Source organism: Antedon mediterranea, chromosome 9 (genome assembly GCF_964355755.1).
Source record: "Antedon mediterranea chromosome 9, ecAntMedi1.1, whole genome shotgun sequence".
Taxonomy (NCBI): domain Eukaryota; kingdom Metazoa; phylum Echinodermata; class Crinoidea; order Comatulida; family Antedonidae; genus Antedon; species Antedon mediterranea.
The window spans coordinates 13,056,442-13,084,405 of NC_092678.1; the positions used below are offsets into that span (position 1 = coordinate 13,056,442).

General features: G+C 32.1%; 1 protein-coding gene and 1 long non-coding RNA gene across 3 annotated transcripts; one reads left to right on the forward strand and one right to left on the reverse strand.

Annotated features, from left to right (window-relative positions):
* Window positions 1–163: 163 nt before the first annotated feature.
* On the forward strand, window positions 164–27,964 carry LOC140059611 (inter-alpha-trypsin inhibitor heavy chain H3-like). 2 transcript variants are annotated; one of them, XM_072105590.1, is made up of 20 exons: window positions 164–275; window positions 771–902; window positions 1,219–1,251; window positions 1,917–2,077; window positions 2,734–2,844; window positions 4,074–4,206; window positions 4,358–4,627; window positions 6,288–6,573; window positions 6,979–7,508; window positions 7,950–8,202; window positions 8,758–8,826; window positions 19,296–19,370; window positions 19,703–19,771; window positions 20,883–20,909; window positions 21,658–21,687; window positions 22,516–22,542; window positions 23,619–23,651; window positions 23,964–24,077; window positions 25,670–26,026; window positions 27,075–27,964. In XM_072105590.1, exons 2-20 carry the CDS (start codon window positions 771–773, stop codon window positions 27,290–27,292), a joined length of 2,928 nt encoding a protein of 975 aa, XP_071961691.1. In that variant the 5' UTR covers window positions 164–275; the 3' UTR covers window positions 27,293–27,964. The 2 variants fall into 2 exon arrangements, with proteins under 2 accessions (XP_071961691.1, XP_071961690.1); XM_072105589.1 differs by having other exon boundaries at window positions 192–284.
* LOC140059612 (uncharacterized) lies at window positions 15,403–17,773 on the reverse strand. Its single transcript, XR_011847234.1, has 3 exons — window positions 17,562–17,773; window positions 16,636–16,664; window positions 15,403–16,202 (listed from the first exon to the last, which is right to left on the reverse strand). It is a non-coding gene; the product is annotated as an uncharacterized lncRNA (long non-coding RNA).

Genomic DNA, 27,964 nt, shown 5'->3' on the forward strand with positions numbered 1-27,964 from the left:
TTTTTTGGTTACTTTTGTTTCCTTTTTTTTCCTTGCTCGGGAAAGTTGCGGATGTTTGCACAAACGTAGTTGAGTTCAAGTAGAAATTGTGGTCGGAAGTGAAAATGACAAACTGCCAAGTTTTAATTATTTCTGGACTTACCTTATCGCTTCCTAACAATACATTGGCATTTTCAAATGCTATTGGCTATTCAAAATAAATCTATAATCTGAACTTGGCTATAAAACTAAAGATAGAGAAATGATTTGCTGTCTGTAGGCCTGCTTCTTAGAAGGTAAGTATGGTAACTGTCAACTTGCTTTATATCATTATTATCTTCTAATAAAAACTAGTCTACTTGTCTACAAGACGATTATTACTTATATTTGTAGCTCATAATTTAGCAATAGTTAGGATTTAAGCTAGTGTTCTAAACGATAATATTTGCCCAGTATATAACCATTTGGTAATACAGCATCTTATGTGCATCATACGTGGCGTATCATAAGGGTTAGGTATGGTATATGATACTAGGAGATGTGAAACAGATCTTATGATTCAGGAGAAAACTGAATGCAGTACCGAGAAACAGGTGCAGGCAATGACTTAAAAGGTGAGGTTCCGTCTATACAGACGGTACGGTATCAAGTTTTAGCGCCTTTTTATACTTCCAGATATACAAAGAGACCCATTTAGTAAAGTGTTTTCGTCAACACGTGTGTGCAATTCAGTTACGCTGAAAGATAGAGAGTATTTACCCAAATACTTAATTTTGTGTCTTTGTATTTAGATGGAAATGGATGCATATTTTGCTTTGGTGTTGGTGCTGATCGCCAGCTGGTTAGTAAATGATACCAGTGCTGCGTCAGCTTTCCTTACCATGAAACGCAATTCTTTTGACGAAATCGAAAAAACTTTGGAAGTAAGTAATTTTGTATACAATTAACTTTTATCATCATAATCATTATGTTGTTATCATTTATTTATCAATCGAATAAAATAACTCTTAAATTAATTAATTTACTCTGTTAAACATTAGTAAACTTATAATCTAACCATGTCGAAGATGAAACACTACTACCAAAAAATAAATAAATAATAAGTTAAGCTAGAAACAGATTCTGATGGTTTTATTTAATCAGTTTGTACTACAGCAAAGATTATTTGTAGTCACTGTATTCAAAGTTATTTTGAGCAATTAAAGCAAGGCAAAATTGTGTTTTAAATTTGCATTACAGAGAGTGGAAAGAGATGTAGACTCTGCAACACACGTAAGTTAATAAATTGTATTATTACAACTAAAACTTATAGTTTTGATATTCTGCATTGAATATATAAACATATAACTTAATTATTTGACACTGAAATAATATTGTAATATTATTAGGAATTAATTAGAAAAAAACAGTCTAACTCGCTAGGAAAAAAAATTGTCCTACAATATACAAGTAATGTTGCTGATTATAAAAATGAAAATTGAATTTAAACTAAAAAATAGTTTAATACATGAAACAGGTGTTACCCTTTTACCCTCAATTACCTTTACTATTGTTTATTTATTATTTTGCCACCATTTAGGTCGGTAATTTTAATTTCAATAGTTGTTGCTGTTATTATATCTACCGATACAGTGAAACACAACCCTTTAACCTTTTTTTCAAAGCTGAATTGGTCTTCATATTATTTGACAGAGTTTGTAATTTTTGTTTAACCTATGTTTGGTGTTTTTCAATCTTTTTTATTTAACAACATATTTATACAGGATTATACACAATCAAGTAGAAATATACCTGTTTTGCATTGTGGTCCTTTCAACAAAAAAGTTACAAATACATTTAATAAAAATAGCAATAAAAAAATAAAATTTTCAGAATAAGCAGTTATAAAACGAAGATTCATTTTACTCTAACACCCAGTTTAATCAATTTTTTTACAGATCAAGCCTGAAATCACTAAATTAAATGTAAGAAGTTCTGTGACTTCTAGGTTTTCTAGCACTACAGTCACCAGTGTTTTGATGAATCATGCCGAAACCGCAGCGGAAGCTGTATTTATTTTCACTCTACCAGAGGAAGCTTTTATTGCAAACTTTTCAATGTATGTTACTGTATGTATATATTATAATTCTATAACAATGCAACTATAAAATTAATTATTCTGATTCATTTATAACACGATTATTAATCTATTAATACATGTCACACATTAATTTGCCTTCGAAGGTGTGGTCAGCAATCTTCTGACGACAAGTACAGACAATGACAATCAGCTAAATTCATTTGTAATTTTATTTACAGTATATCTGCCTGTCATGAACCATAATAAATTTTCCCGTATAGTGCTCGCAGTAAACCACGAATACAAACATTGTTCCTATGTATACCATGTATGCATTATGTCATTCAATAATATCAATCAAGCATAACGGATTGTAATTAGCGACATCACACTGCAATTAACTCGGTTTAATGTAATGCAGTACATTGTACAATAATATATTTGAGATTTCTTGTATGTACATTATGTATGTAGTTATGTTTTAATACCGGTTTTGCAAGTACGAATCTAGAGATGAGTAAACATGTACGTTTATTACTCTTACATCCTCTATGTTTACCGGTGTACATGTGTTAATGAACAAGCTTGCAACAATCGGTAAATAAATGTTTGTCATAGACATATACAATGTTAACTATTGTGTGTATTTAATTACTTAATTATTGATGACCACGCTTTTGGTTTACAACTTTTAGGGAAATTGATGGAGTTGTATATCCAGCAGAAATAAAAGAAAAGGAAGTGGCTTCACAAATATATCAAGAAGCCAGAAGTAAAGGTCAAAGTGCAGCGCAAGTAAAGCAAAAGTAGGTTTAATTAGGGTGTCTAGAAAACTCAGATCTAGAAAACTCAGATCTCAGATATATCTGACTTTTCTAGATCTAGAAAACTCAGATATCAATATCTGACTTTTCTAGTTCTAAAATGGAACTAGAAAACTCAGATCATCATTTGATTGGTTGGTAGGTCATTTGGATAATTCCATTATTAATCAGCGGGTAGGTTATTTGAGATACTAGAGTATTATTAAAACTGATTACTGTGTACGTTTTCTTACTAATATTGTAACATGTAAAAGCGGCCTACGGCTTAAATCACAAAGAAAATACAGTGCATGTTACCGTTAAAATATAGGCTTAAAAATGAGGCATATACAAGTTGGTGTGGGTACGAGTTGGTTGAGGTACGAGTTAGCCAAGTTGGGAATAAGTACGAGTTATTTTCGGTACGAGTTGACCACTTCTAAATCTAGTACTGTAAGACCAGGCCTACTCTTCGCGATACATCGCGATAGCGCCCACACGTTGAGCCTTGAATTGAGTTTGCTTAGCTAGGCCTAAATGCTAAGCCTACATTTTAACAGGTGTATACTGTATTTCTTTATGATTTAAGTCGCAGGCTGCTACTACAAGTTACAATAATTATTATTAGTAAGAAAACGTATAATACTGTGTAGTATTTCAAATATGCTACCCCCTAATAATAATGGAAAAACCCATTTGATCTAGTTCCATTTTGGATATTTACTCAGATATTGATATCTGAGTTTTCTAGATCTAGAAAAGTCAGATATCTGAGTTTTCTAGATCTAGAAAACTCAGATATATCTGAGATCTGAGTTTTTTAGACACCCGTTTAATTAGTAGTACTATATAAAAATAACATACATGGTGTTTAATGTTTATTCAATAATTAAAAGCTTAAATCAACTCAACCTAGCTCAACTGATGGAACTAAAAGCAACTAAGCTTATGTCGACTTTGTGCCTGTCAGTTGCAGTTAATTGAGTTGTGTTCAGTTGCTTAAAGCGCTTATTTTGAAACAGTTGAGTTGAGTTCAATGTCGACATAAGGGCACCTTGAAGAAAACTCACTTATCACTATTCATTCTAATACTTGAACAGTGATCGATGTTTATTTAATAATGAATGGCTTACAAGCAGCTTTTTGTAATCGGCCGACCGAATAAATGAAATTCAAATTAAAAGCTAAAAAAAAAGGTATAGAAATACAGTAAAAATCGTATCATTGTGTAGATCGGAAAAAGATTTCACAGTATCCGTAAATGTAGCCAAGAAAAGCTTTGTCACGTTTGAATTGATCTACCAAGAGATGCTGAGACGTAAGCTTAGTTACTTTGAGCATGTAACAAGTGTTCGCCCGGGACAGGTTAGACATATATTTCTTTTAGTTATAAATTACAACAAACTGATTAACATTAAAAAAAATACATGATCCTTTGCATTTGAGCATTTTATTTATCCACTATTTAAGTAATTATAATAAAGATTTTAAAGCATTTGTGTTACTAAATGTTTAGGTTGTAAAGGAAATGAGCGTAGAAGTGGTGATTATTGAGGTGCAGGGCTTGTTGGAAGTGAATTCAAGTTGGGTCGAACGTCGCGATAATGGAGACGAAGAAACAAAACAAGATGTTGGCGAAATACAGCTTCAAGATAGAAATACCAAAGCTGTATTAAGATATGCACCGACTATCGACGAACAACGTCAGGAATCGGAGAATGGAATTCAAGGATACTTTATTATACGATACGATGTTGAACACCCCAAAACTGGAGGTGAATTTCAGGTAAAGAAACATTTACTTTTATCAAACAAAGAAACGAATTATCTTTTGTGGGTTCAGCTCACCTTCATTAATATACACATTATTATTTATTATAATAATAACATAATAACAATTATAAATTAATATCATTGTAGTAAACAGTAAATTATAACTGTAATAAAACAATGTAATATACAGATATATTTATATAAATACATGACAATATTTCATAATAGATGTATCTAGTAGGCCTACAATGATTAATCTTACTTGACAAACAAATGTTCTTATTATTTTGTACGTATATATTTTTACATAATTTGTTTGTACATTATCATACATAATTATTATAAAAATGTCTTGATGTACTAGATGAGAAGAAAATTGCATGCACTTGTTAACGAAACTAACTTATTGAGAGGCATTATCGATTCAAATTCCACAGGCCCTTATAGGCCTACATCCCATTCGTAAACATCAAATTAGTAATTGATCGCTAGAAACATCGGTATCATAAACAAAATGAAATTATACAGTTTGGTCTTACCTTATCTCTCTTATTGCGATATATCCTGAGCCATAACTATTGGTAATTTTCTATTTTGTGCTCATGGGAAAGCTTTAAGATTTTGCGCATCTGCTTCTTTTAAATCCCACACTAAATCTTTGTTTCATAAACATAATGTCCTTAATGTTTGCTCCGTTTACATCGGTCCATGTTACCCTATCAATTCGCCTCACTATTTTCTAAACCTCTTCACAGCCACAACACAAGGTCTGTCACAAAACCTACATTACTAGTTTACTTACTACCTGAAATCTTGATGTCGCGCGCTCCATCTTATAAAATATTGCGGTTCCAAACCTTGACATTTGGTGCAATTACCTCTCATAAACAGACCATCAATTTCTAGTTTTAAACATAATAATAACCTTAAAAATACCCTGATCTTGGAATATGGCAACTAATTTTATTTTTATTTTTTGCTTGTTTTAAATCCTATAATACTTACGTTTTAAGTATTTTATTTTTTGAAAATTATATATTTCATGTGCTTGTTGCCTGAATATCTTCGACTGTCAGGTGTTTCGCTTTCTCCTTTCTCTTCTTTTATTATTATACTATTATAATCATGTAGTGTGTTATTTTCTGCCTAAGTTTTTATTACTGTAAACTTTAATTATTTCTTGGAGCCTATGCGTAAAGTTAAACGTATCTAGGCTTTCTTCCACACATACTATGTTTTTAATTACTATAATAGTAGAATTATTATTAATACGTTATTTATATGTGTTGAGAATATAATAAATAAACGAAAAACGTTTGCAAATAAACTAGAATAAATGATCCTCACAAATATTTCCCGTATCAATTACCATTTTAACATTTTCCTAAATGTTTTGACTAATCAGCCTCAGTTCATTAAAATAATAATATAGATATAGAAGAACGTTTCTACTAAAACAGTTATAGAATAGTTACTTATCGACTTCTAGCCAAGCGAACAATACGTGAATACTTTAATAAATTAAATGGATAGACAAAGGAGAAGGGTTTTATCACCTTCCTTAAACAGTGTGCAAATACAATTTTGAAAGTCGTTATAATATAATTGCTTGTCTCTTATTTTGTCTTGCATCAAGTCCAAAACGCATATTATTATCCAACATTTTATTTCAGATTGTGAATGGTTATTTTGTTCATTACTTTTCACCTGAAGGACTGCCAGCGGTTCGTAAGAATGTTGTGTTTGTTATTGATGTCAGTGGATCAATGTCTGGACGGAAGATTCAACAAACCAAGCAAGCTATGTTCACAATTTTGGATGACTTGAGAGAAATCGACTTCTTTAATATTGTTAAATTTAACAGCGAGATAATAAAATGGCAAAGTAGTTTGAAACGAGCAAGTCCTGAAAATATCGGAAGTGGAAAGAAATTTATAGATTTGTTGCGCGCACATGGAGGTAGGAATAAAACGTACTACTTAATAGCATAGTTTCAATTGCGGGGGCGGTCTATACGAGGCAATACGATACTAACAACATACATAATAGTTACGTTAATTGTATAACAATGCAATAAATAGAAAGGATAAGAAAAATATTAGTTTTCATATTTTTTTTCAAAAAGAAAAAGATTAAGATTTGTTTTATTTTATCAGTATAATTAATTAATAATGTTATTATCTTATGCCTAATCATTTCTGTATTTCTGTTAACAATCAGTGTAATTTCCTTTCTCAAAGTGCTTAGAAAAAAAAACAATGATTGTTAAATAGGCCTAAATCAGTGATTGGAAAACTAGAGAAAGGAAATTACACTGTAAGTATGTGTTTTGTAAGTCTGACCTAATTTATCATTATTTTCCAGCAACAAACTTACATGGTGGTCTAATGGAAGGCATCGAATTACTACATGCAGGTAGTGACAACAGTGGTGTTTCTATGGTTGTGATGCTTACCGATGGATTACCTACATCTGGAGTGACTTCATTTGGAAGAATACAAACCGATGTAAAACAAGCAATAAAAGGAAACTGTTCTCTGTTTAACATTGGATTTGGAGATTATGTTGACTATTCATTTCTTGAAACGTTAGCGCTTCGAAATGACGGTCTGGCAAGAAAGATTTACGACGACTCATATGCAAGCATTCAGCTGAAAGGATTCTTTGACGAAGTTTCAACTCCACTCCTCCATAACATTGTTTTTAACTACCCAGAACATTTGGTAGAAATTAACAGCGTAACGCAGACTAAGTTTTCTAATTACTTTGAAGGAACTGAGATTGTTGTAAGTGGAAAATTGAAACCATCAAATATAAACGACATACTCGATGTAACGATTGCTGCAAACTCTCTGGACGTTCATTTAGAATTTCCACTTACTATTGACACAGAGGTACGTTAGTCTTCATCATCTTGTTACTGTTATTGTATTGGTTTTACAAATACAATTAATATTAATACCACGTTAATTCAAATACAAATCCAAACTAACAACAATTTCTCATTTAGTGATCATTTATAATTGGCTGAGTAATGAAACCATTATTATCTATATAGTTTAGTCAAATGTTCGCGTTATTAGGATTTTAATACCGGTATTACGATCAAAACCGGTATTACTATCAAAACTGGTATTTACGATTAAAACCGGTATTTACGATAAACAAAATAAATTTGAGAAAATAATTACAATATGGGTTTGTAATATAATGCTGGATTCTGCTTCTTCTGCATCCGCAAATGTTCTTAAGTGGACGACGTATAATTAGAAATAATAGGCATTTACTATGCTACAATAATAATAATAACACCCTATTAAAATATTAATTTTCAGCCAAAAGTAGAAATTCTCAGTGAGGATGCGGTTGATGATTTTGCTCAGCGACTGTGGGCCTACTTGTCAATCAAAGAACTTCTACAAAAAAGAAACATCAGCGACAATCAATCAGAAAGAGATGATCTGAAAGATAAGGCTCTGCAATTGTCACTTGAATACCATTTTGTTACTCCATTGACGTCACTCATTGTGGTAAAACCGGAAAATGGAAATTCAAGTAAAATAGCAAAACAAGCTCAACAACCAATACGTAAGAAAATAGTTAAATCAATATTATCATTTATGTCAGTTGCAAGAGAGGTTCATTCTTTCTTTTTTTAATAAAGCGGTAACATTCCTATATAATTTACACACATTTAGTCGCGTTTAGCTCACTATGTCGGTCGGTGGGTCGGTAAACACTAACTCAAATTTGAGGACGCAACTGCAGCCTTCTATATGGTCTTGTTTGGAATATTAAAATACCAGTGATCATTATTTTGAAGGTTTGCATGGCGGAATCAAGGATACAATTTGGTTTACGCCACGTAGTTCTGGAAAGAACCATTGAGTTGCTTAACGCAACAGTTCTTTATGAATTTATTTCAACAAAGATCATTATGTTTTTATAAATATTAGGCATATACTGTTATTTATTGTATTAACTGATGAAGAACTTCTTTGAAAATAGTAAATTTTCCATATACTAAGAAAAAAATTGTAACATGGTTTAAAATTTGACTTCCTCTGTGTAGTTTTGCATGATTTGTAATAAAATGATGTATTAAAACAATCACAACATACCCTTAAATACGTTTATATACAGGAAAATCGTCTGGTGCTGGTTCTTCTGCTTCTTCTGCATCCGCAAGTGTTCCTTATAGAAGTGGACGACGTAAGTTTAAAACGAATTTATTATGAGCAAAATCTATTCTACATATAAACAAATTGTAATTCTACTATTTGCTGCTGATTTTCAAGAATATATCCTAGTATTCTAATGTTGTTTAAATTGTAATAACTAGATGGCACGCTCGCTTCGCTCGCGTACCATCTAGGTCGTGCCCACAGATGGTTCTCGAATACACAGTATTTTCCAGCGAGAAAAAAAATTGAGATTTCAAATGCACGTACTGCAGGACTATAATACATTGTCGTTTACAGAAACGAATAAATATACACGATGATTTATGTAGTCAGCTAAAATTAGCACCCTGAGAATTACTTCCGAGAGAGAAACAAAATCAGTCCAATTTGTGTTTTGTATGTAACATTAAGGGTTGAGGGAGGGGGGAAGAAGATAGGTACAAAGAAGAAACATTTTAAAATATCTTATCCACTCAGTAACGAAATATTGTTTTTAATGTTTTATAGGCCTATAAATAATATACCACTAAATACAGTAAAATTGTCATTGTGACTTCGTGGAGAGCGGACGCGTTTTGGATTCGCTCCGCTAAGCTGCTAACTCCATGTAAATTGAGCAGCGGGTAATATGAATACCTAAACCTCCACGCCCAGGTGAGGCATGCATGCAATAGTTACCGAGCACGCTAAACATACTGAAGATACAATTGTACTGAAGGATAACTAATCGAATACAATATGGCAACAAAAACTAGATCAAAAGCGGACAGTGAAGACAAGTTGGACACAATTATAGGGAAACTAAAGAAACTGGAAATACTCGACGCCATTAACGAAAGGCTTGTCATTTTGGAAGAGGACTTCAAAAACATGTGGCAGAAGGTTAGGGATATGGAAGCATCCCAAGAATCACTACAGGCTAATTTAGATGAAAAGGCAGACTCGCAGGATATGGAAGTACTACAAAATCGGGTAGACGAACTGGAAAATAGGCAACGGAGGAACAACATAGTTATTTTTGGCATTCCAGAGCAGTCGGAAGGTAATAACTGTTCAGATTATATTCTAGGATTCTTTAAAACATACCTGAAAGTGGATAGTAATAGGCATATGGACATAGAACGAGCTCACCGTACCCCGACATTCCTGCCCACAGGTGGTAAACGAGCCAAGTATCCGAGGCCAATACATATTGCCTTCAATAAATTCACCGACAAAATTAAAGTAATGAAGGGAGCTGTAAACTTGAAAAACAGTCCCTTTTCTGGAAAAAAAGTTTGGATAACGGATGACTTTACCCCAAATCTGAGAATAAAGAGGAAGCGGTTGTGGGCCAAACGTAAGAGACTGTTAGAGGAGAAACCCGGCAGAAAAGTTTTCTTAAATTACCCGGCTGTATTAAGAATTGTAGAAGAAGACGGAAGTTCGAGACTAGTGCAGTAAATCTGTCTGTATAAGGCTGTAATTTAACTTTAAAAACATAACTCTGTGTCGCTATATGATATATTAATTTATCCAACAATGTACTGATATTGTATGTATGCCTGTTAGGGGTATATCAGTGATGATTGTATTGATACTTATCTTTTTTCGCTACTTTTTTCGTTGCTTAAAAAAGAAAATTAGGCTATTATTATATTTGAAGAGAATTTATGTTTCGGGGGTATGGAAGGGGGAAGGATATACCGGGTTTTTTTATCCTTTGTTGGGTGGGTTTTCTTTGTTTCTCTTTTTTTATTTTATTTTATTTTTACTCTATAACAAAAAAAAACTGAACACATATGCTAATTTTAACACGAGGTATGATCGAACAATTGGTAATCTGAATACAAAAGTAATACGCATTGCCACAGCACAGGGCTATTTTGGACTGCGATTACATACAAATTTTACTTTACCTAATGATCTTGGAAAATGTAGTTGCCCACTGATAATTAATAATAAAAATTACTGGATACTTGAGGTTAATACTAATTACGACTCTTTCATTTCGGCCGGAACATGGTGTATAGACATTGTTGGGCCCCTTAAAAACTTCAGAAAAAATACTGTTAAAATAAAAGAAAATATAGGAGAGCAATCAAGTAAACTTATAATCGTCTGTAATAAAAATTTAATTAACATAAAATGCAAATTTTACGAACGTAGTAAAATACAATGCAATAGAATCAGTCCGTTACTCATCGAAGCTAAAACAATTTTTGGACTGCTATGGTTTATGGTTGTTGCACAAAACAACCATTATGACACCATATATACCCTTGCTTTATTATTTTATCTACCGTTATATATAAACAAAATAAGTAAAAAAATAACAATAAAAAATGTCTAATAATAATAATACGCTATCAATAGTTTCAATGAACTGTCGAGGTCTAGCAGAAAAACCAAAACGCAGAGATGTGTTACACTATCTAAAGTCAAAAAAATACAATATTATTTGCCTCCAAGATGTACACTTCTCGGCAGAAACTGAGTCACTTGTTAGATTGGAGTGGGGCCTTGATTGTTTTTTTAGTTCATATCGTAGTAATGCAAGGGGAGTCGCAATCTTTTTCAATAATAACTTTCCCTACACTGTTACAAAGCATAAAAAAGATAATGATGGAAATATGTTAGCTTTGGAGGTAAAGGTTGACGATCTAAAATTTACGCTAATCTCAATTTATGGGCCCAACAACGACACCCCCGGTTTTTACGACAAAATGAGGGAAGTTGTTTTAGAATATGAAAACCCACATAATATCGTTTGCGGCGACTGGAACTGTATTTTGGACAAAAAATTAGACTGTAAAAATTACCTAAAACTTAATAATCCAAAGGCAAGAGAAAAGATAATAAATATTTGTAGTGAATTTAATCTTACAGATGTTTGGCGTGTTTACAACCGAGATGAACAAAAGTTTACCTGGAGACAGAATAAATTCAATAAACAAGCCAGGCTTGATTATTTCCTAATCTCATCTGAACTAAACAGCAAAATGCTGGATTGTAATATAAAACCAGGTTACCGAACCGATCACTCACTCGTAGATATTAAAATGACGATGAACCAGATAAAATACGGGCCAGGATACTGGAAATTTGACAATACCTTATTAAAAGATATTCAATACGTGCAACAAGTTAAAGAAACCATAAATAGAGTCCTAAAACAATATATAGTGCAAAACGAAAAAGATAATAAAGATGCTAATAAAGCGCTGTTTAGCATCAGTGATCAACTTCTTTTAGAAATGATATTAATGGAAATTAGAGCAAAAACAATTTCTTACGGGGCTTATAAGAAAAAGATTGAAAATAAAAAAGAAAAAGAATTAGAAAGGGAAATAGAAAAAATAACACTTGATATCAATAAGGGCGACGCCACGTTAAATGGTACACTAGAAATTAAGTCCGGCGAACTTATGAGTATCAGAAAAGTGAAGATGGAAAGAATAATGATGAAAACTAAACTTAAATGGATCGAAGAAGGCGAAAGGCCGACCAAATTTTTTCTTAATATGGAAAAGAAAAATTTTGTTGATAAAACTATAAATAAAATAGTAAAGGAAAGCAACAAATAATTTCTTCCGAGTAAAAATACCAAAGGAAGAATCGTTTGTGTCAATGGGGTTCACTCTATTAGTATAGTTTATCGGTCAGTTTCCCATGACTTTATGTAAACTGTTTGGATGGGATGACCATGAAGCTACCGATTTATGATATCCTCAGGGTAGAATGGTATTCAAAGTATGACTGGTAAACTCATTAAATTCTAGGCGTGTGGTTTAATTCTGAAGCACGACATTCGCTTCATAACCGTCTCCGGACAAACATCGCATTTATTAAGTTTGCTGTATAAAACTTGGTTAGAATTTGCCAATAACTTTAATGGGAAGGCCATGATTTTAGAAGAAATTTGGTTATCTTCTTCAACCCTCAATTTATTTACTGATGCATCGGGCTCAATCGGGTGCGCAGGGGTTCTCAATGAAAAGTGGTTTGCGATTCGTTGGCCAATTTACATGCAACATCACTCAATCGCCGCGAAAGAAATGTTCCCCATTGTTTTAGCTCTCGAATTATGGGGCCATCGGCTATCTAATAAATTCATCCTATTTCAGTCCGACAATCTAGCGGTGGTATATATCATAAATAAGAAAACCGCTAGAGATAACGTGCTACTACGTCTACTAAGACGATTAATACTCTGCTGTCTAAATCACAACATTTATTTTAGAGCCCAACACATTCAGGGGGTCAAAAATGTTCTGGCTGATTGGTTATCTCGCTTCAAAATCGACAAAGCTTTACAAACCTTTAAGCAGTTGGAAATTATTCCATCTGTCGTACCCTCCTCGTTTATTTATATTTAATTTATTTTAATTTTCCCCTTTTACAAATAGTTATCCACTTTTTATTCATAGGACCTTCAACAAGGGATGATGACATTTTGTGGCCTTCACGTGCAAACTTGTCACAATCAGCTCGTCAATTAATCAAAGCGTCCTTGTCAACTTCATCTCGTAAGGCTTATTTACGAAGTTGGGAATTACTCAATAGGTGGTCGGTAGATAAAAGAACTCTACCGCTACTTCCAACCCATCTCTGTAACTTTATTGCATTTTTATTTGAGAAAGGGTACGCTCCAAGCACTATTCATTCTCACGTTTCGGCTATTTGTTTCATTCACAAAATTCACAGCTTTCCTGACCCTTCCGATTCTTTTCTGGTTAAGAAAACTCTCCGCGGCATGCATGCTTCGGCAAATTCAAAAGACACACGCTTGCCTATTACAATTGATATCCTTAGAAAATTAATCAGGGCCCTAGATACTACAGTTACGTCTAGAAAAATGAGAATGCTGTTGTCAGCATTTTTCTTAGTAGCATTTCAGGGTTTCATGCGAGTGGGCGAATTAGCGGCTCGTTCGGGTATGGAAGCAAAAGTGCTCCAACGCGATGATATTACATTCACTTCCACGGGTATGAACTTAACATTACGCCATTCTAAGACTTCTACGGGAAAACCTCCGATCATTGTAAATATTACATCACAAACAAATAAGGCGTTTTGCCCTGTACACCACCTTCGGGTGTATTTAGATTCCTTCGGTCATACGCACGGTCCTCTATTCCAACACATGAACGGTAAACCAGTGACACCACAATTCGTATCATCGTGCATTAAGACAGCAATTTCTTGTATTGGGTTAAACACTAATTTATACAAAGGCCATAGTTTTAGAATAGGAGCGGCTACGCACGCCGCAGGTCTTGGGCTGTCAGAGCATATAATTCAAAAGATGGGGCGTTGGTCCTCCGATGCCTTTAAAACCTATATACGGATACATTCCTTCAAAATCTAGTTTACCACATAAAACACGGCGTTTGGCCGAACATACCGAGCGTATGGCTCTTGATAATGAGTTTGTGGCTCTTGATAATGAGCGTGTGGCTCAAGAGTAAGGTCTTTTACATTAAAATAGACGTTTGTAACTTTGGTAGTTAACTAAGTACTGTATTAGTACTGGTATGTTAGATGATACTGTTTCGTTTTAAATTTCCTTGTCTTTTTTTTTTTCTTTCTTTCTTGGTTTTGTTTGGGTGCTCCCATTTCCAATGGGTTCTGGCCTTTTTGGCACCCACGATTATAAGCATGTATCATTATATCATTATATTTTATTTTATATTAATTTAAACTACTGTGTTAACTACAGTTTTGATTTCAATGTTTATGTTTCTATTCGATCAATTATTATTATACATGTTTAACCTGTAATTTAAGGGCAGAGAGTGAACCCACATTTCGTAGGGAAGATCAATTCTCTCGTAATTTTTATTGCTTCCCTACTTTGCGTCATTATCAAATAAAATGGCATTTGACACTAAACTTGTTTCGTATTTTTGTGAGAGCCAGTTGTCACAAAATAATTTCTTCCGAGTAAAAATACCAAAGGAAGAATCGTTTGTGTCAATGGGGTTCACTCTATTAGTATAGTTTATCGGTCAGTTTCCCATGACTTTATGTAAACTGTTTGGATGGGATGACCATGAAGCTACCGATTTATGATATCCTCAGGGTAGAATGGTATTCAAAGTATGACTGGTAAACTCATTAAATTCTAGGCGTGTGGTTTAATTCTGAAGCACGACATTCGCTTCATAACCGTCTCCGGACAAACATCGCATTTATTAAGTTTGCTGTATAAAATAATTTCCCGCCTCCACCCCTTACTCCACCGGTGTTATCGTACGGTGTTTTATAAGTTTGGCCTTTTTGGCACCCACGATTATAAGCATGTATCATTATATCATTATATTTTATTTTATATTAATTTAAACTACTGTGTTAACTACAGTTTTGATTTCAATGTTTATGTTTCTATTCGATCAATTATTATTATACATGTTTAACCTGTAATTTAAGGGCAGAGAGTGAACCCACATTTCGTAGGGAAGATCAATTCTCTCGTAATTTTTATTGCTTCCCTACTTTGCGTCATTATCAAATAAAATGGCATTTGACACTAAACTTGTTTCGTATTTTTGTGAGAGCCAGTTGTCACAAATAGTATTCTGCAAAACACAAATGAAATTCTTGTTGAGTCTAGACAATTTTATAAAAACCTTTATTCCTCAAACCACAATACAGATGATGAAAAAAATATTGTAAAACTTCTTAAAACTATGAATACATTACCAACATTAACAAAAGAACAACAAAATAAAATTGAAGGGCCAATTACTTATAACGAACTTTTAGTGGCTCTTAAGAGGTCACAAAATGGAAAGTCACCTGGTATTGACGGCTTTAGCTATGAGTTTTTTAAGTTCTTTTTTGCGGATTTAGTTTACTATCTTTTGAGAGCTATTAACGAGTCGTATAACTCAGGTCAACTGTCAACTTCCCAAAAGTCAGGAATAATTACTTTACTCCCTAAGAGGGATAAACCCAGAGAGTATCTAAAAAACTGGAGACCTATTACCCTGTTAAGTGTCACTTATAAACTTGTTTCGTCATGCATTGCAGAACGAATAAAATCGGTCCTTGATATATTAATTAGTGAACAACAGAAAGGATTTATTAATGGGAGATATATAGGCGAAAATACAAGACTTATGTATGATGTTATTCAAATTTGTGAAAAGAAGAAAATCCCTGGTCTGCTTTTACTGATAGACTTTGAAAAAGCGTTCGACTGCATTTCTCACACATTTGTTAACTGCGTTCTTAAACATTTTAACTTCGGACAATCCATTCAAAAATGGGTGAAAGTACTATATAAAGATGCAAGATCCTCAGTTCTTGTCAATGGCTTTCTCTCCGAATCATTCTTAATCGAAAGAGGATGTAGACAAGGGGATGGGCTGAGTCCATACCTGTTTCTTCTGTGCGCAGAAATTTTATCCTCAATGATATCTGAAAATAAACAAATTAAAGGAATATCAATTGCAAATCATGAGTATCGATTATCTCAGTATGCGGACGACACTGTATTGTTTCTTGACGGTAAAGAGAAGTCAATGCACGAAGCATTTAAGACTCTCGACGTATTTTCCAAAATTTCCGGGCTAAAAGTGAATGTGAACAAAACAAATGCAGTCTGGGTTGGCTCTTTTAAAGACCGAGGTGACTCAATATGCGAAAACTATAATATAAAATGGATCAAACATGGAGAACCCTTTGAATCATTGGGTATTCGGTTCAGTACAAATTTAAATAAAATGGTAGATTTGAACTATGAAGACGTATATAAATCAATTAAAAATACAATGAGACATTGGTCAAAAATAAACTTAACTGTTTTGGGAAGAATCACGGTAGTGAAGTCTTTATTACTGTCCAAACTTACCTATATCCTTTCGACATTACCCGATCCCCCTGAAAATGTAATAAAATCACTTAAGTCAGAACTATATCGTTTCATATGGAAAGGGGTGGATAGAATATCCAGAGATCAACTTATACAAGAAAATAAATTTGGAGGCTTACGAATGGTCGATATAAACGCATATATTCAATCGGTAAAAATCACGTGGGTTAGACGGTTAGTAACGTCCAATGAGACGGGATGGGCTCTTTTAGTTCCACTCGTGTTGAATATTCATAAAACTTGGCTCATAGAAGGCGGATCATCGAAATTAATCAAATTAGCGAAGGTTAAGCCTTACAATGCATTTTGGCTGGATGTAATAAAGGCGTGGTGCGTATTTGTGAAACACAACACTCCTATGAGCACCGAATCGATATGTAGACAAACACTCTGGATGAATGATAATATTAAAGTCGGCGGAGAAAGTATCTATTATAAAAACTGGAGTAATCATGGGGTGAATTTTATAAATGATTTAGTTGATAGACATGGAATAACTCCATTAAAACAACTTAGTAAACGTCATAATCTTAACATCAACTTTCTTCAATATGAAGGCCTAATACATGCGGTCAGACAACATACGTCTTTATATCAAATTTCTCCAAAAGGAAAAATAAATAGCCCACTACTACCTTTTAACCTTAGCGTAGTAATAAAAAATAAAAAAGGATCAAAGCTAATTTATAATACTCTAATCAACTCTAGAAAAAAACAATCGAAAGCTAAAATTAAGTGGGAGAAGGCATTGGATACTTTATATGTTGATAAAGAGTGGGAAATTATTAATACCATGTTTTTCTCACTTACTATGTCCACACCACTAATCTGGTTTCAATATAAAATTATGCATAGAATTTTAGGTAATAACTCCTTTTTGTATAAAATTGGGAAAATTGACTCACCTTTATGTGCTTTATGTAAAGCAGAAACAGAAACCTTAATACATATTTTTGCACAATGCTGTGAAATTAAAATATTTTGGAGAAAGATTAAACAATGGTTGAAATCATATTTTAATATAAATGTAATTATCAACCCCGAATTATGCCTTTTTGGAGTTAGAAAAAAACCATTTAAAGCCCTAAATACTATTTTACTAATTTGTCGACACTACATATATAGCTGTAAAATGAGAAAAATTAAGCCCAATATTGTTCGATTCGTGAATGAGATTAAGTTACACGTTAAACAAGAAGAATTTATTTTGAAAACCAAAGGGGAGCATCATACTTACTTAAACAAATGGAGTCCTTTCTTGGAAAAACATGAACTTATTGACTGGTAACTTTGCATTAAAAAAAAAAGGACTTAGTACTGTTTTTTATAATATGTTTTTTAATCCTGAATTATTTATACACTTTTATGATCTGTTTATTTAGTAAGTTATAACTATATATTTGAATAAGAAAGTTTTATGTTTAATTAAATTATTTAGTTGAAATATGTTATAAAAAAAAAAATTGACAACAAATTATTTATAGACTTTGTTTTTAAGAAAAAAGAAAAAGTAGATTTATATTTATTACATCATGAAATTATTTATAGTTTGTTCTTAAGAGAAATGTATATTATATATTATTATTATTTAAAAAGTGTTATTATTTATATTGTGTATTACTATTAATAAGAAAGTGTTATTATTTTAAGCTATTTTTTAAATTTAAATATGAAAGTGTTCAATAAAAAAAAAAAAAAAAAAAAAAAAAAAAAAATACAGTAAAACATTTACGATTTAATACTTTGTTAAAACTCTCACTGTCATTGTCGATTGAAATAGTAAAGTACATGTAACGATACACCACTACGTACGTTTATATATTTTTAAATAATTAATTAATACAAACGTTGAGAAGCAACTGTCAGTAATAACGTTTATTTATTTGTATATTATATGTTTATAATCTAACAGTAGGGCCTACCCACACTCACAGTAATAAAGTTTATTTGTATATTTGTTTATATTATATCTAACAGTACCAACACTCACAGTAAGAAATTTGCGATTCAAATTGCGATCAAAAGTGGTTAATACCTTAACAGTATTGTACAGCATTGCAATACTATTATGTTTATTCTCCAAGGGGGCCCATAAATCTAAATCTATACCTCTATGGTTAAACCAAATAATTTGGAATGTTCCATTCATCACAAATCAATACATTTGTAAAAACGTATATTACATGTATCAAAATAGCATTTTTTTTAAAGAAAATCGGCCTGTCTTCAACATTATGATGCTGTACTCGAACTGTTCAACCGGTTTTCAGCTATTAAAAACAATTATCGTAGGAGGAGATAGGAAAATGCGAAGTGTCCTCGTATTATTGTGTGCGGGTATTTTTCAAATTGACATCCATTAGGCAGTGTATACCACGATCGGAAAACACCCCTATTTGGGGAAAATCGTTGAACCTAAATTCGTTTTAATCGTCAATAACTAATTATCAAACTCAATTCAATTAGTAAACAGGGTTACATCAGGTGGTTTAAATGAGTACCGAAAGTACGAACCAACTTTATATACCATCGAGTAAACATTCTAGAAATAACGCATGATTTACCGATTTTTGCCCTTACGTAAATTTATATATAGATACTTACATGCGTTATACTGTTTATTTACGTTTTTTACACAGGAAACTCCTTTGGTTCAAGTTATTCTGGTATTGTACCGGCAAATATTCCTATTAGTAGTGGTGGAAGTTATAGCGGTAGGTTCCAAGCACGTCTGACAGTATGCAATATAATAATGAAGGGAAAGTTATTTCACATCAAATAAACAAATTCAAACATTCATTTTCTGCCGATGCTATAAATATAATATTATCCTTGTATTTATTTATTTTTTTAAACAGTAAAAATAGTAAACAATAACATTATTTTACTCAATAATATGTTTCTAATGTGAAAAGCAACAGCATTAGAAATCATTAATTACCGAAGTAATCTTTTTGAGACGTTAATTCTATGAACTATTACGATTTAACTTTAAAGACATTTAGGTAAACTCATTCTTCAAAATACGTCTATTTTTATGTTACAGTTCAAAAAACAAAGGGGACTAGGCCTACACATAGTGAACGTTTTCAAAATTTCATGAGTGGGGCTGGAGGTAAGTTATAGAAGACAAAACCATACCTGATTTTCAAAGAATTAACTAGTACTAGAGGGTGAGCTCGCTTCGCTCGCTCCCCCTCTAGGAAGTGTAGAAGATGGTTCTCGGAATGATAAAAATGTTCTCCTTGTACGTTTTCTGTCGGTTACCATTATTAAAAATGCTTGACATTCGTAAAACTAAACTACTCTGTTTCACAGTGTTTTAGAGGGAGGTGCTTATTCGAGGGATATATGTTAATTTGTTTAGTTTTAATAATAATTATGGTAAAATTTATAATAAAATGAAATCCTCTAATAGATATGAAAAGTAGTAAAAAAGAATAACAAATGCTTGGTAAATTGTAGATAACAGTGCGATGAATTCTACTACAAATAGTATAATGATTATCATTCAAAGTGATGTTTTATGGGGAGAGGCGTTTATTCAAATAAATACTATCCTAATAATTATTAATACATTATTTAATTTAAACATCTTTTGAAACTAACTGCCGTGGCAGAGTGGCCCAAGAAAGAAGACACTACGGCTTGCAACATGGGCAGATATCTCGGTCCTAACGGGACACAGATAGCCTACAAAAAACAAAAAAAACAAAATTCAATATCTTCCTAAGATAGAAATATTGAAAAATAGCGTCGATGTGAAAATTAATGTTATCAAATCTACGTTTCGCGGTACATCTATTTTTTGTATTGCTTAATGTAGGCTAATTGTATCCAATCATTTTCTGGTATTAGTCGTCAGTCCTCCTCGAATAGAATATCTTTTAGCAGGTCCCGGTAAGTTAACCTCTCAACTAATTCACTGTTATCTACTTATAACGCCTAAAGTGCCATTTTTCAAATGTTAGATAAAATATTTGTATGATTTTGATTTAGTATCAAAGTTTCACAGTGTAATATTCTCGCACACACAAACACTGTTTATGATTCATTATACACATATAGATGCCTTTCTAATGTCATCTTTTAAAGATTTTGTTTCTAAAGTAATACTAATAAAAAAGGACGCAGCCACATTATATAAGTATGGCATTGATATTGCATTAATTGAATTAGCATGCGTTGTGATTCACAGCTCCAACAATATTTTCTTTTCTTTTCAGCATTTCTACTATCTAACTTCGAAACGAGTAAGTTCTTTTTCTATTCATTTCAAGTTGAAAGAAAATGCAACACAATTTGTTTTAAGTTAAGCGACAAAAAGTAGGGCCTATAATAAACATTATGAATTTGAATTACTGTCTTTAGTCCTAGATAATAAGATGTTTTTTTTAAATTTACTAATTACTATGATTAGCCTTTCTGTATAATATATTAACTATTAGGAACGAAAAGAACATTTCTTGGAGTCAAACTATTACAACTTGTGTGATGATATTCAGTTGTTTATTATATTATGATAGGCCTACTCTGTTTTAAATATATGTATATAATTTGTACATTTATATATTTGTTTGCACTGATGAAGGGCTAGTGTTGCCCGAAAGCTCTGTTAACTTTTCTGGCTGTTTTACTTCTCGTTTTGATTTAGCTTTTCGCTTTTATTTTGTATCTCCATTGAGATCCAGCCACTGATACCCACAGCATTGTCATTTTTTCAGTAATTTGCCTTTGGATTTATATATTTTTGTATACATCATTTTCTCTAATTTATATGTTACAATGTTTTAAAGTAGTTGCAGTAAATTACCATTTGCTTATACGATACTGTATATACATACATTATTTATTTTGATTTTATAAAACCATTCATTTAAAAAAAAAGTGTATCAAAATATAATGATATTTTAAATAACGATAAACATTGTAAAAAGGTACTTAATGACAATGGTCATTATTCTATTTCTGTTATAATTAACTATACTTTTATTATTTTAGCTACTAGAGAGCAGACAACACAAGTAACTAGTAAGTTATCATCGTTACTACAACCAATTCTCGTACGGTACGGTACCGTATCTAGAGACAATACATGGAACCTGTGGTTTCTTCTAAACTGACTCTACAATCGTACTCCAGCTAATAATAATAATAATATTCGTGCTTCGCGCTTATTGCACAATCCTTTTAAGCGCTTCACATGATTACTCCGGTCATTTTTTCGGATCAAACACGTATGGAAATATACTCCCATATTGCAACTAGTAATCAGCGCAGAGTTGTGTTTTTACCTAATGGGATACCTAATAATACACCTGGGTGGAGAAAGAAACGTAAGTAAAATGTCTTGTCTGAGGACAACGCGGCGATTTGAACTCACGATCCAACTTGCTATATACACTACGCCACACGCCCTCTGTAAATGTTTTGAAAACGCAAGGCAGTTATTGGACTGAATTTTTAGTATTTCGACTTAGCTCCTAATCATCAATAACAAATATCAATAACACGTAATGAATCTAAATCTAAATATATTTAGATTTAGATTCATTACGTGTTATTGATATTTGTGCGTTATGGATGTCCATGTTACAGTCACCTGACATGAAACAGTCCCATCGCTTATTGTCTCTGGACGAAGAAGTACTTTATGAAAATCGCCTGACTAGTGTAAATAAAAAAAATTGCACATTCATGTTCTTGTTATCTCGAATGTATAAGATGTAATGTTTTAAGTATAAGTAACTATTTAATGTTAAGACAAAAATACATTTTGATAATAATAGATAATTATAATTATTATATTAATTAATACCATATCTAAAACATCTGTTTTATTTACTTTACTGTATATAGCAACAAGACCTACAACTCTAGGAACTAGTAAGTTAACAGTTTTATACCTTTTATTAACATATAGTTCGTCACAGTACGGTACAGTATCACATTTATAACATTAATTCAAATTAGTGACGTTTCCGGTATACTTAATACCGTAACGAATGTTTATGGATTGAAATGGTAAAATGGTGAAAGGCATGAGTCGAAAAGTTAAAATTCGCTTGCGTTGCGGCTCATGTCCTTCCGTTGTGATCTATTCGGAACCAAGCTTTATAAATAGTTAGTATGTTGTTTCAATAAAGGTATATTGTCCCGCTGGACAATTATGTTTTTGTAGAATATGCCATTACATAGTGAAACTTAAAATGCACTCCTATTCGATACCATCTAGCTCCGCGTCCCTTTTTAATATACATGTTATTGTTTGTATTTAATGTTAGGCAGACTGTTTAGATGTTTAAATCTTTATGACACTATTGTGTCTTTTGGCAAGTTTGTGATACAGTATGGTGATATGAGATTCCGTTTTATTTTCTGTTTTGTTGTCTTGGCAAATTTGTTTTTCCTGATATATTCATTTTTTTCTTCACTTAAGAGTATGAAACAATAATGTTTATGGAACGCGCTTTATAAATATATTTAAATTAACAATGTCACCTAACAAATCGGATCGGAAAAAAAATATATTTACCTAAAAAAATCGAATTAAAAGCAAAACAAAAGTCGAATTAGCTTCCAGTTAATTATTGTTATTTTGTGTTATTAAGTAAATCATTAAACCACAAAATGGCCTATTCAAAATCAGATTGTATTAATATTTAAACAATGTCGCATGACACTTTGTTAAAAGGTCGAATGGAACAAAAAATGCATTTACCTACAAACATGACATTTAAAGCAAAACAGTCGGATTGGCTGCCGGTTTAATTTATTGTTTATTTTTTGTTATTAAGTGAAGACATAATTAAGGAAGTGTTTGAACTTATTAAACTACAAAATGGTATATTCAAAATCTGATTTTATTAATCTTCCTTTATTTGAATGAAATGCATTCGTAAGTGGTAATCCAATGATAAGTACATGCATGCATTTTTACACAACTTTATTTATTACTTTAGCAACCAGCCAGCCAACACAAAGAGACAGAACCAGTAAGCGAAGTTTTATTTATTTAATTTATTTTTAGTAAACTATTTTCTTAAAACATGCTGGCCTTTCATGCCTTTTTGTTATTTTATAGGTTTCGAGTTCCTTTTTTGTATGGAATTCATAATATTTATGCCTGTATACTAAATATTGTAAATTAGTGAGTAAACATTGTAGAAACAACATTTTTTCAAGAAACTTCAATGTAATCAATGATTGATATACTAACGGTATAATAACAAATGTACACTTTTAAAATGTCATGGTACCTTCTCTTCTTATTATTGAGTATTGTTTGAAATAATTTACTTTCTCAGGCGTTGGTGTTACACACTATTTGGTTAGATCACCTGATTATGGCTTATTCGTTTGTTTCAATATTGAAGGCTACCCAGGCGATGTTTATCGTTTGATTCAAGATCCTAAACAAGGTGTGTTAAATTCATAAACTAAACTCATTGAAGCATATATAGGAAAGCCTATTTGTAACATACTAATTCATCATGATGTAGTGTAAGTAGTGACATACTGTATATCTGACCTGTAATGATATCTCGGTCTGGTATATTCTGAAAATTCCTTTTTATCTTATTTTATTATTCATTACCTTTAACATTACCGCATAGATATCACTAATTATGATTACATTCAATGTCAACTAGAGTAATAAGGAATGAATTATCTTTAAAATTTACAAATTAAAGTAATGACAAACATATTAATTTTATTTGAAGAGAACTGAATGAACGATATTTGCTACAAAAAAATCGATCATATGCCTACTCTCCAAAGATCCTTAATTATAATACTGTATAAAGAAACTAACCTTGCACATCGGACAATCCTTCTTGGATATTAAGAGAATGGAGATAGCAATACTTAATAGAGGGAAGATCGGACCTGCTTTGGAGTCGGGATGATTTGGGGAGATGAATGGGAAAATCAGACGAATGCAAAACTTTCGGTGGTATGCTCTTAGTGTTTGAAAAGTAAAAGTGGCATCTTATCATACATGACATTGATTATGCTTATTTAAATGATTGGTTTTCTTCTTACTCTATTGACATTGACCAGAATCTCGAATGAAATTAGGCAATACACTGTGATATCTATGCATTAATGCTATTGAAAAAAAAAGAATATTCAGAATAAAACCAGACCAGGACGGGTCAGATACAGAATGCCACTGAAATCAATTATGATGGTATACTAGAAGTTGTAATGTTGTCGAAGAGGTCAAAATATTATTGTCCAGGATTAATTAAAACAATGGATATAAATTAGTTAAATAAAGAGGCAATAATTAACAAATCGTATGGGCACCGTGTTATAAAAAAAAATTCACAAGTTCGATAACATTATGACGAATCGTACTTTATTTTGGAATGCCATTTTTTTTGTCATTTTTAAACATTTTAGTTTATATTTAGATTTTGTATATGTTATGCATTTCATTGTATCTTTTATTGTAAACTTAACTTCAATTATGCTATAAACATTACTATAGGTTTACGTTTCATAGCTTTATTATATTTGTTTACGGTCGTTAACGGCGTATAAGTAATTTCGGTCACGCTTCGTCACATTCGCGGCAAACAATTTACGACATGAGGTGGGTAAAAATTGCGTATAAAAGTATAATGTTCTCGTTAAATTCCAGATTTTAAACGATGCAAGTTAAAAAAATGTGGCACACTCAAGCGAAATCAGACATTGGTTTGAATTTTCAAAAATTGATATTTTCACAAATACTGAAACAATGAAATATAATTGAACTATTCTTCGAACAGATTGGTTTTTACATGGTGCTTTATTGAGTTTAATAAACTCAACAAGCAGTTGACTAGATGTTACACATACTGTACAACAATCCCACGGATTTCTTTCTAACCCCTTGAGTTATGTCACTGTATACAAAAACAGCGCTCATTGTTTCTGTCAACAATGACGAATACTGTCATCATAAAAACGCAATATTAATGTATGTGCTTAAATTACAAAGATAATTATTTTGTTTTTATAGGAATCAACGTCAAGGGTGAGCTTAGTGTCACCCCTTATTACTTAAATGCAGAGAAGAGTAAACTTCCGTTTTTGAGAAAAATAAATGTTGAGTATAGAAATTCAACGATAGTCGTAACACCGTCATATATGAAAGTGGAAGACGTTGTCCTCTTTTGGCAAAACATCCATTGGCGGGGTGACCAACATTTATCACTAACCGTAACAAATGACAAAGTTCGGGTAATGATTGGTACAGATATTACATTGATTGTAATGCGGCATAGGTATCCACGTGGAAGCTCTAATCAAGTGTATTACTTGGGATTATATGTGGAAGTTGGAAGAGGTTTCTCCGATGAAGTACATGGCTTAATTGGTAAGACTGTATTATGTTATGGGCGTACTGTGGAGTACTGGCTAAAATGTATTAGTAATTCAATGGTTTGCCAACACATGTGTTGATATGTTTTGCGTGTCTTAAGTATTGTACCTTTTGTCCTTTATTGTTTGTAATGTCTCAGCATTACTGTATAAAAAGTGTTTGCTCTTATGGTCGCACTCATATGCGTTTGCTATGTATTTTTTATGTATTATTTTATTGCGAAATAAATTGATACCTTGATACACTAATACCTTGTATGCTACTAATAACATATATTAATTAAAAAATATATATAACCTTGAAAATTCCACCTATATTTAAAGGCCAGGTACGGGCAAAACATTTCTATTGATCATACATTCCAATAATTATCGATCTATAGTTTTCCCTATGTTTCACAATTGTTGGGATTTTATTTGTGTTACACCAGCTTGTTGAAAATAAGCACTTTCTTATCAGTGGGGGGATAGTTCAAATTACACAGTAAAATCTCTATTCTTTTGTACACAAATTGTGTAAATAGAGAGGCCTTTTAAAAAGCTATGAAAAATAAACAATGTGGTAAAAAATGTTATCAGATGACTAAATATAGGTAATATAACTTGAATATTACATTTCCGGTATTTTTATGCAACTTCAGATTTTTATTTTCATGCTATAGCAAAAATTATCCATCGTATATCCACCATCTTTTTTCACCTTCTAAGGAGTCACCAGACATGTTATTACATTAGGTTAACTACCTAACTACTGAAAAAAAGTCGTCATGGTTTTTATGGAAGAATTTTGCCAAATTTTGTATTTGACCATATTATGGGGAATTCATTTTTTTTCGTCTTTATTTCTGTTACAAATATTTGATTTATGTACAATTAACCAAATATTATATTTAAAATTCGTGCCTGTACCTGAGCTTTAATATTTCATGATATTCTATTTGAGTCACATGAATATCGTTCTTACCTCCTAAAACATTATAGATCATGTTCATGTACACTGTTTTCACAGTTTACTTAACTTTCTGTACTTTTGTCATTCACAGGACAATTTTATAGAAGAAATCGTCATATACAGCTTACTGACCTAAATTTCGATCAATCAATAAAGGGCACAATACATGTGAATTCTCGTCAAGTTCCAGGGACACTGAAATATGCTGACGAACCTTGGCCTGGTACAATACAAACTCGGTGTTGGTTTGCAGACAATAACGGAATGGGCCTAATAGACGGCTGGCACGGAGACTACCTGAATGTGTAAATCGAATAGCAAGATTTGACAATGCGATTCAATATTAGAAATTATCATATTAAACATTATAAAAAAAGATTAGTTAATTTTTTAAACGCAGTAGCCACCGATAGTTATATCGTTCTTAAAATGAAATGAATATTGTAAATTGTTCATTGAAACTACAATGAAAGTATACAGATACATTGATGGAGGGTAGCCTACATGATTACCTGCCGGGTTTGAATATTTTCCCAAAAGCAAGAAGATATGGGCCTACAAGATGTGATCAAAGCTCATTTTTTAGGACAATACACTTTCAAATAAATACATGATACGATAGTACATAATATTATGCGCTGTCTGCATCACAGCATCACCTACATAACCGGTAACCATACGTGTTTGCATATTTACTGTTTTTCTTAAATTCCTAATAGCATAAACCTACATTCGTTATACAATATTTGTACTATAATGAAGCATATCACTGTCTTAAAAAGAAGCCCAAAGGTTTCAATTCGAGGGCCACCTATTTTCGAGATTGCATCTTTTTAAGATTCTTTTCGATTTCGATATTGCACTCTAGATTCTACTTTATATTAATTGCGTTTTGTAATCTATAATAAAACTAACCAACGATGAACTGAATACGATTTTATTATATTCTGCTTCTACATAATTTAATCATCGTATCTATGT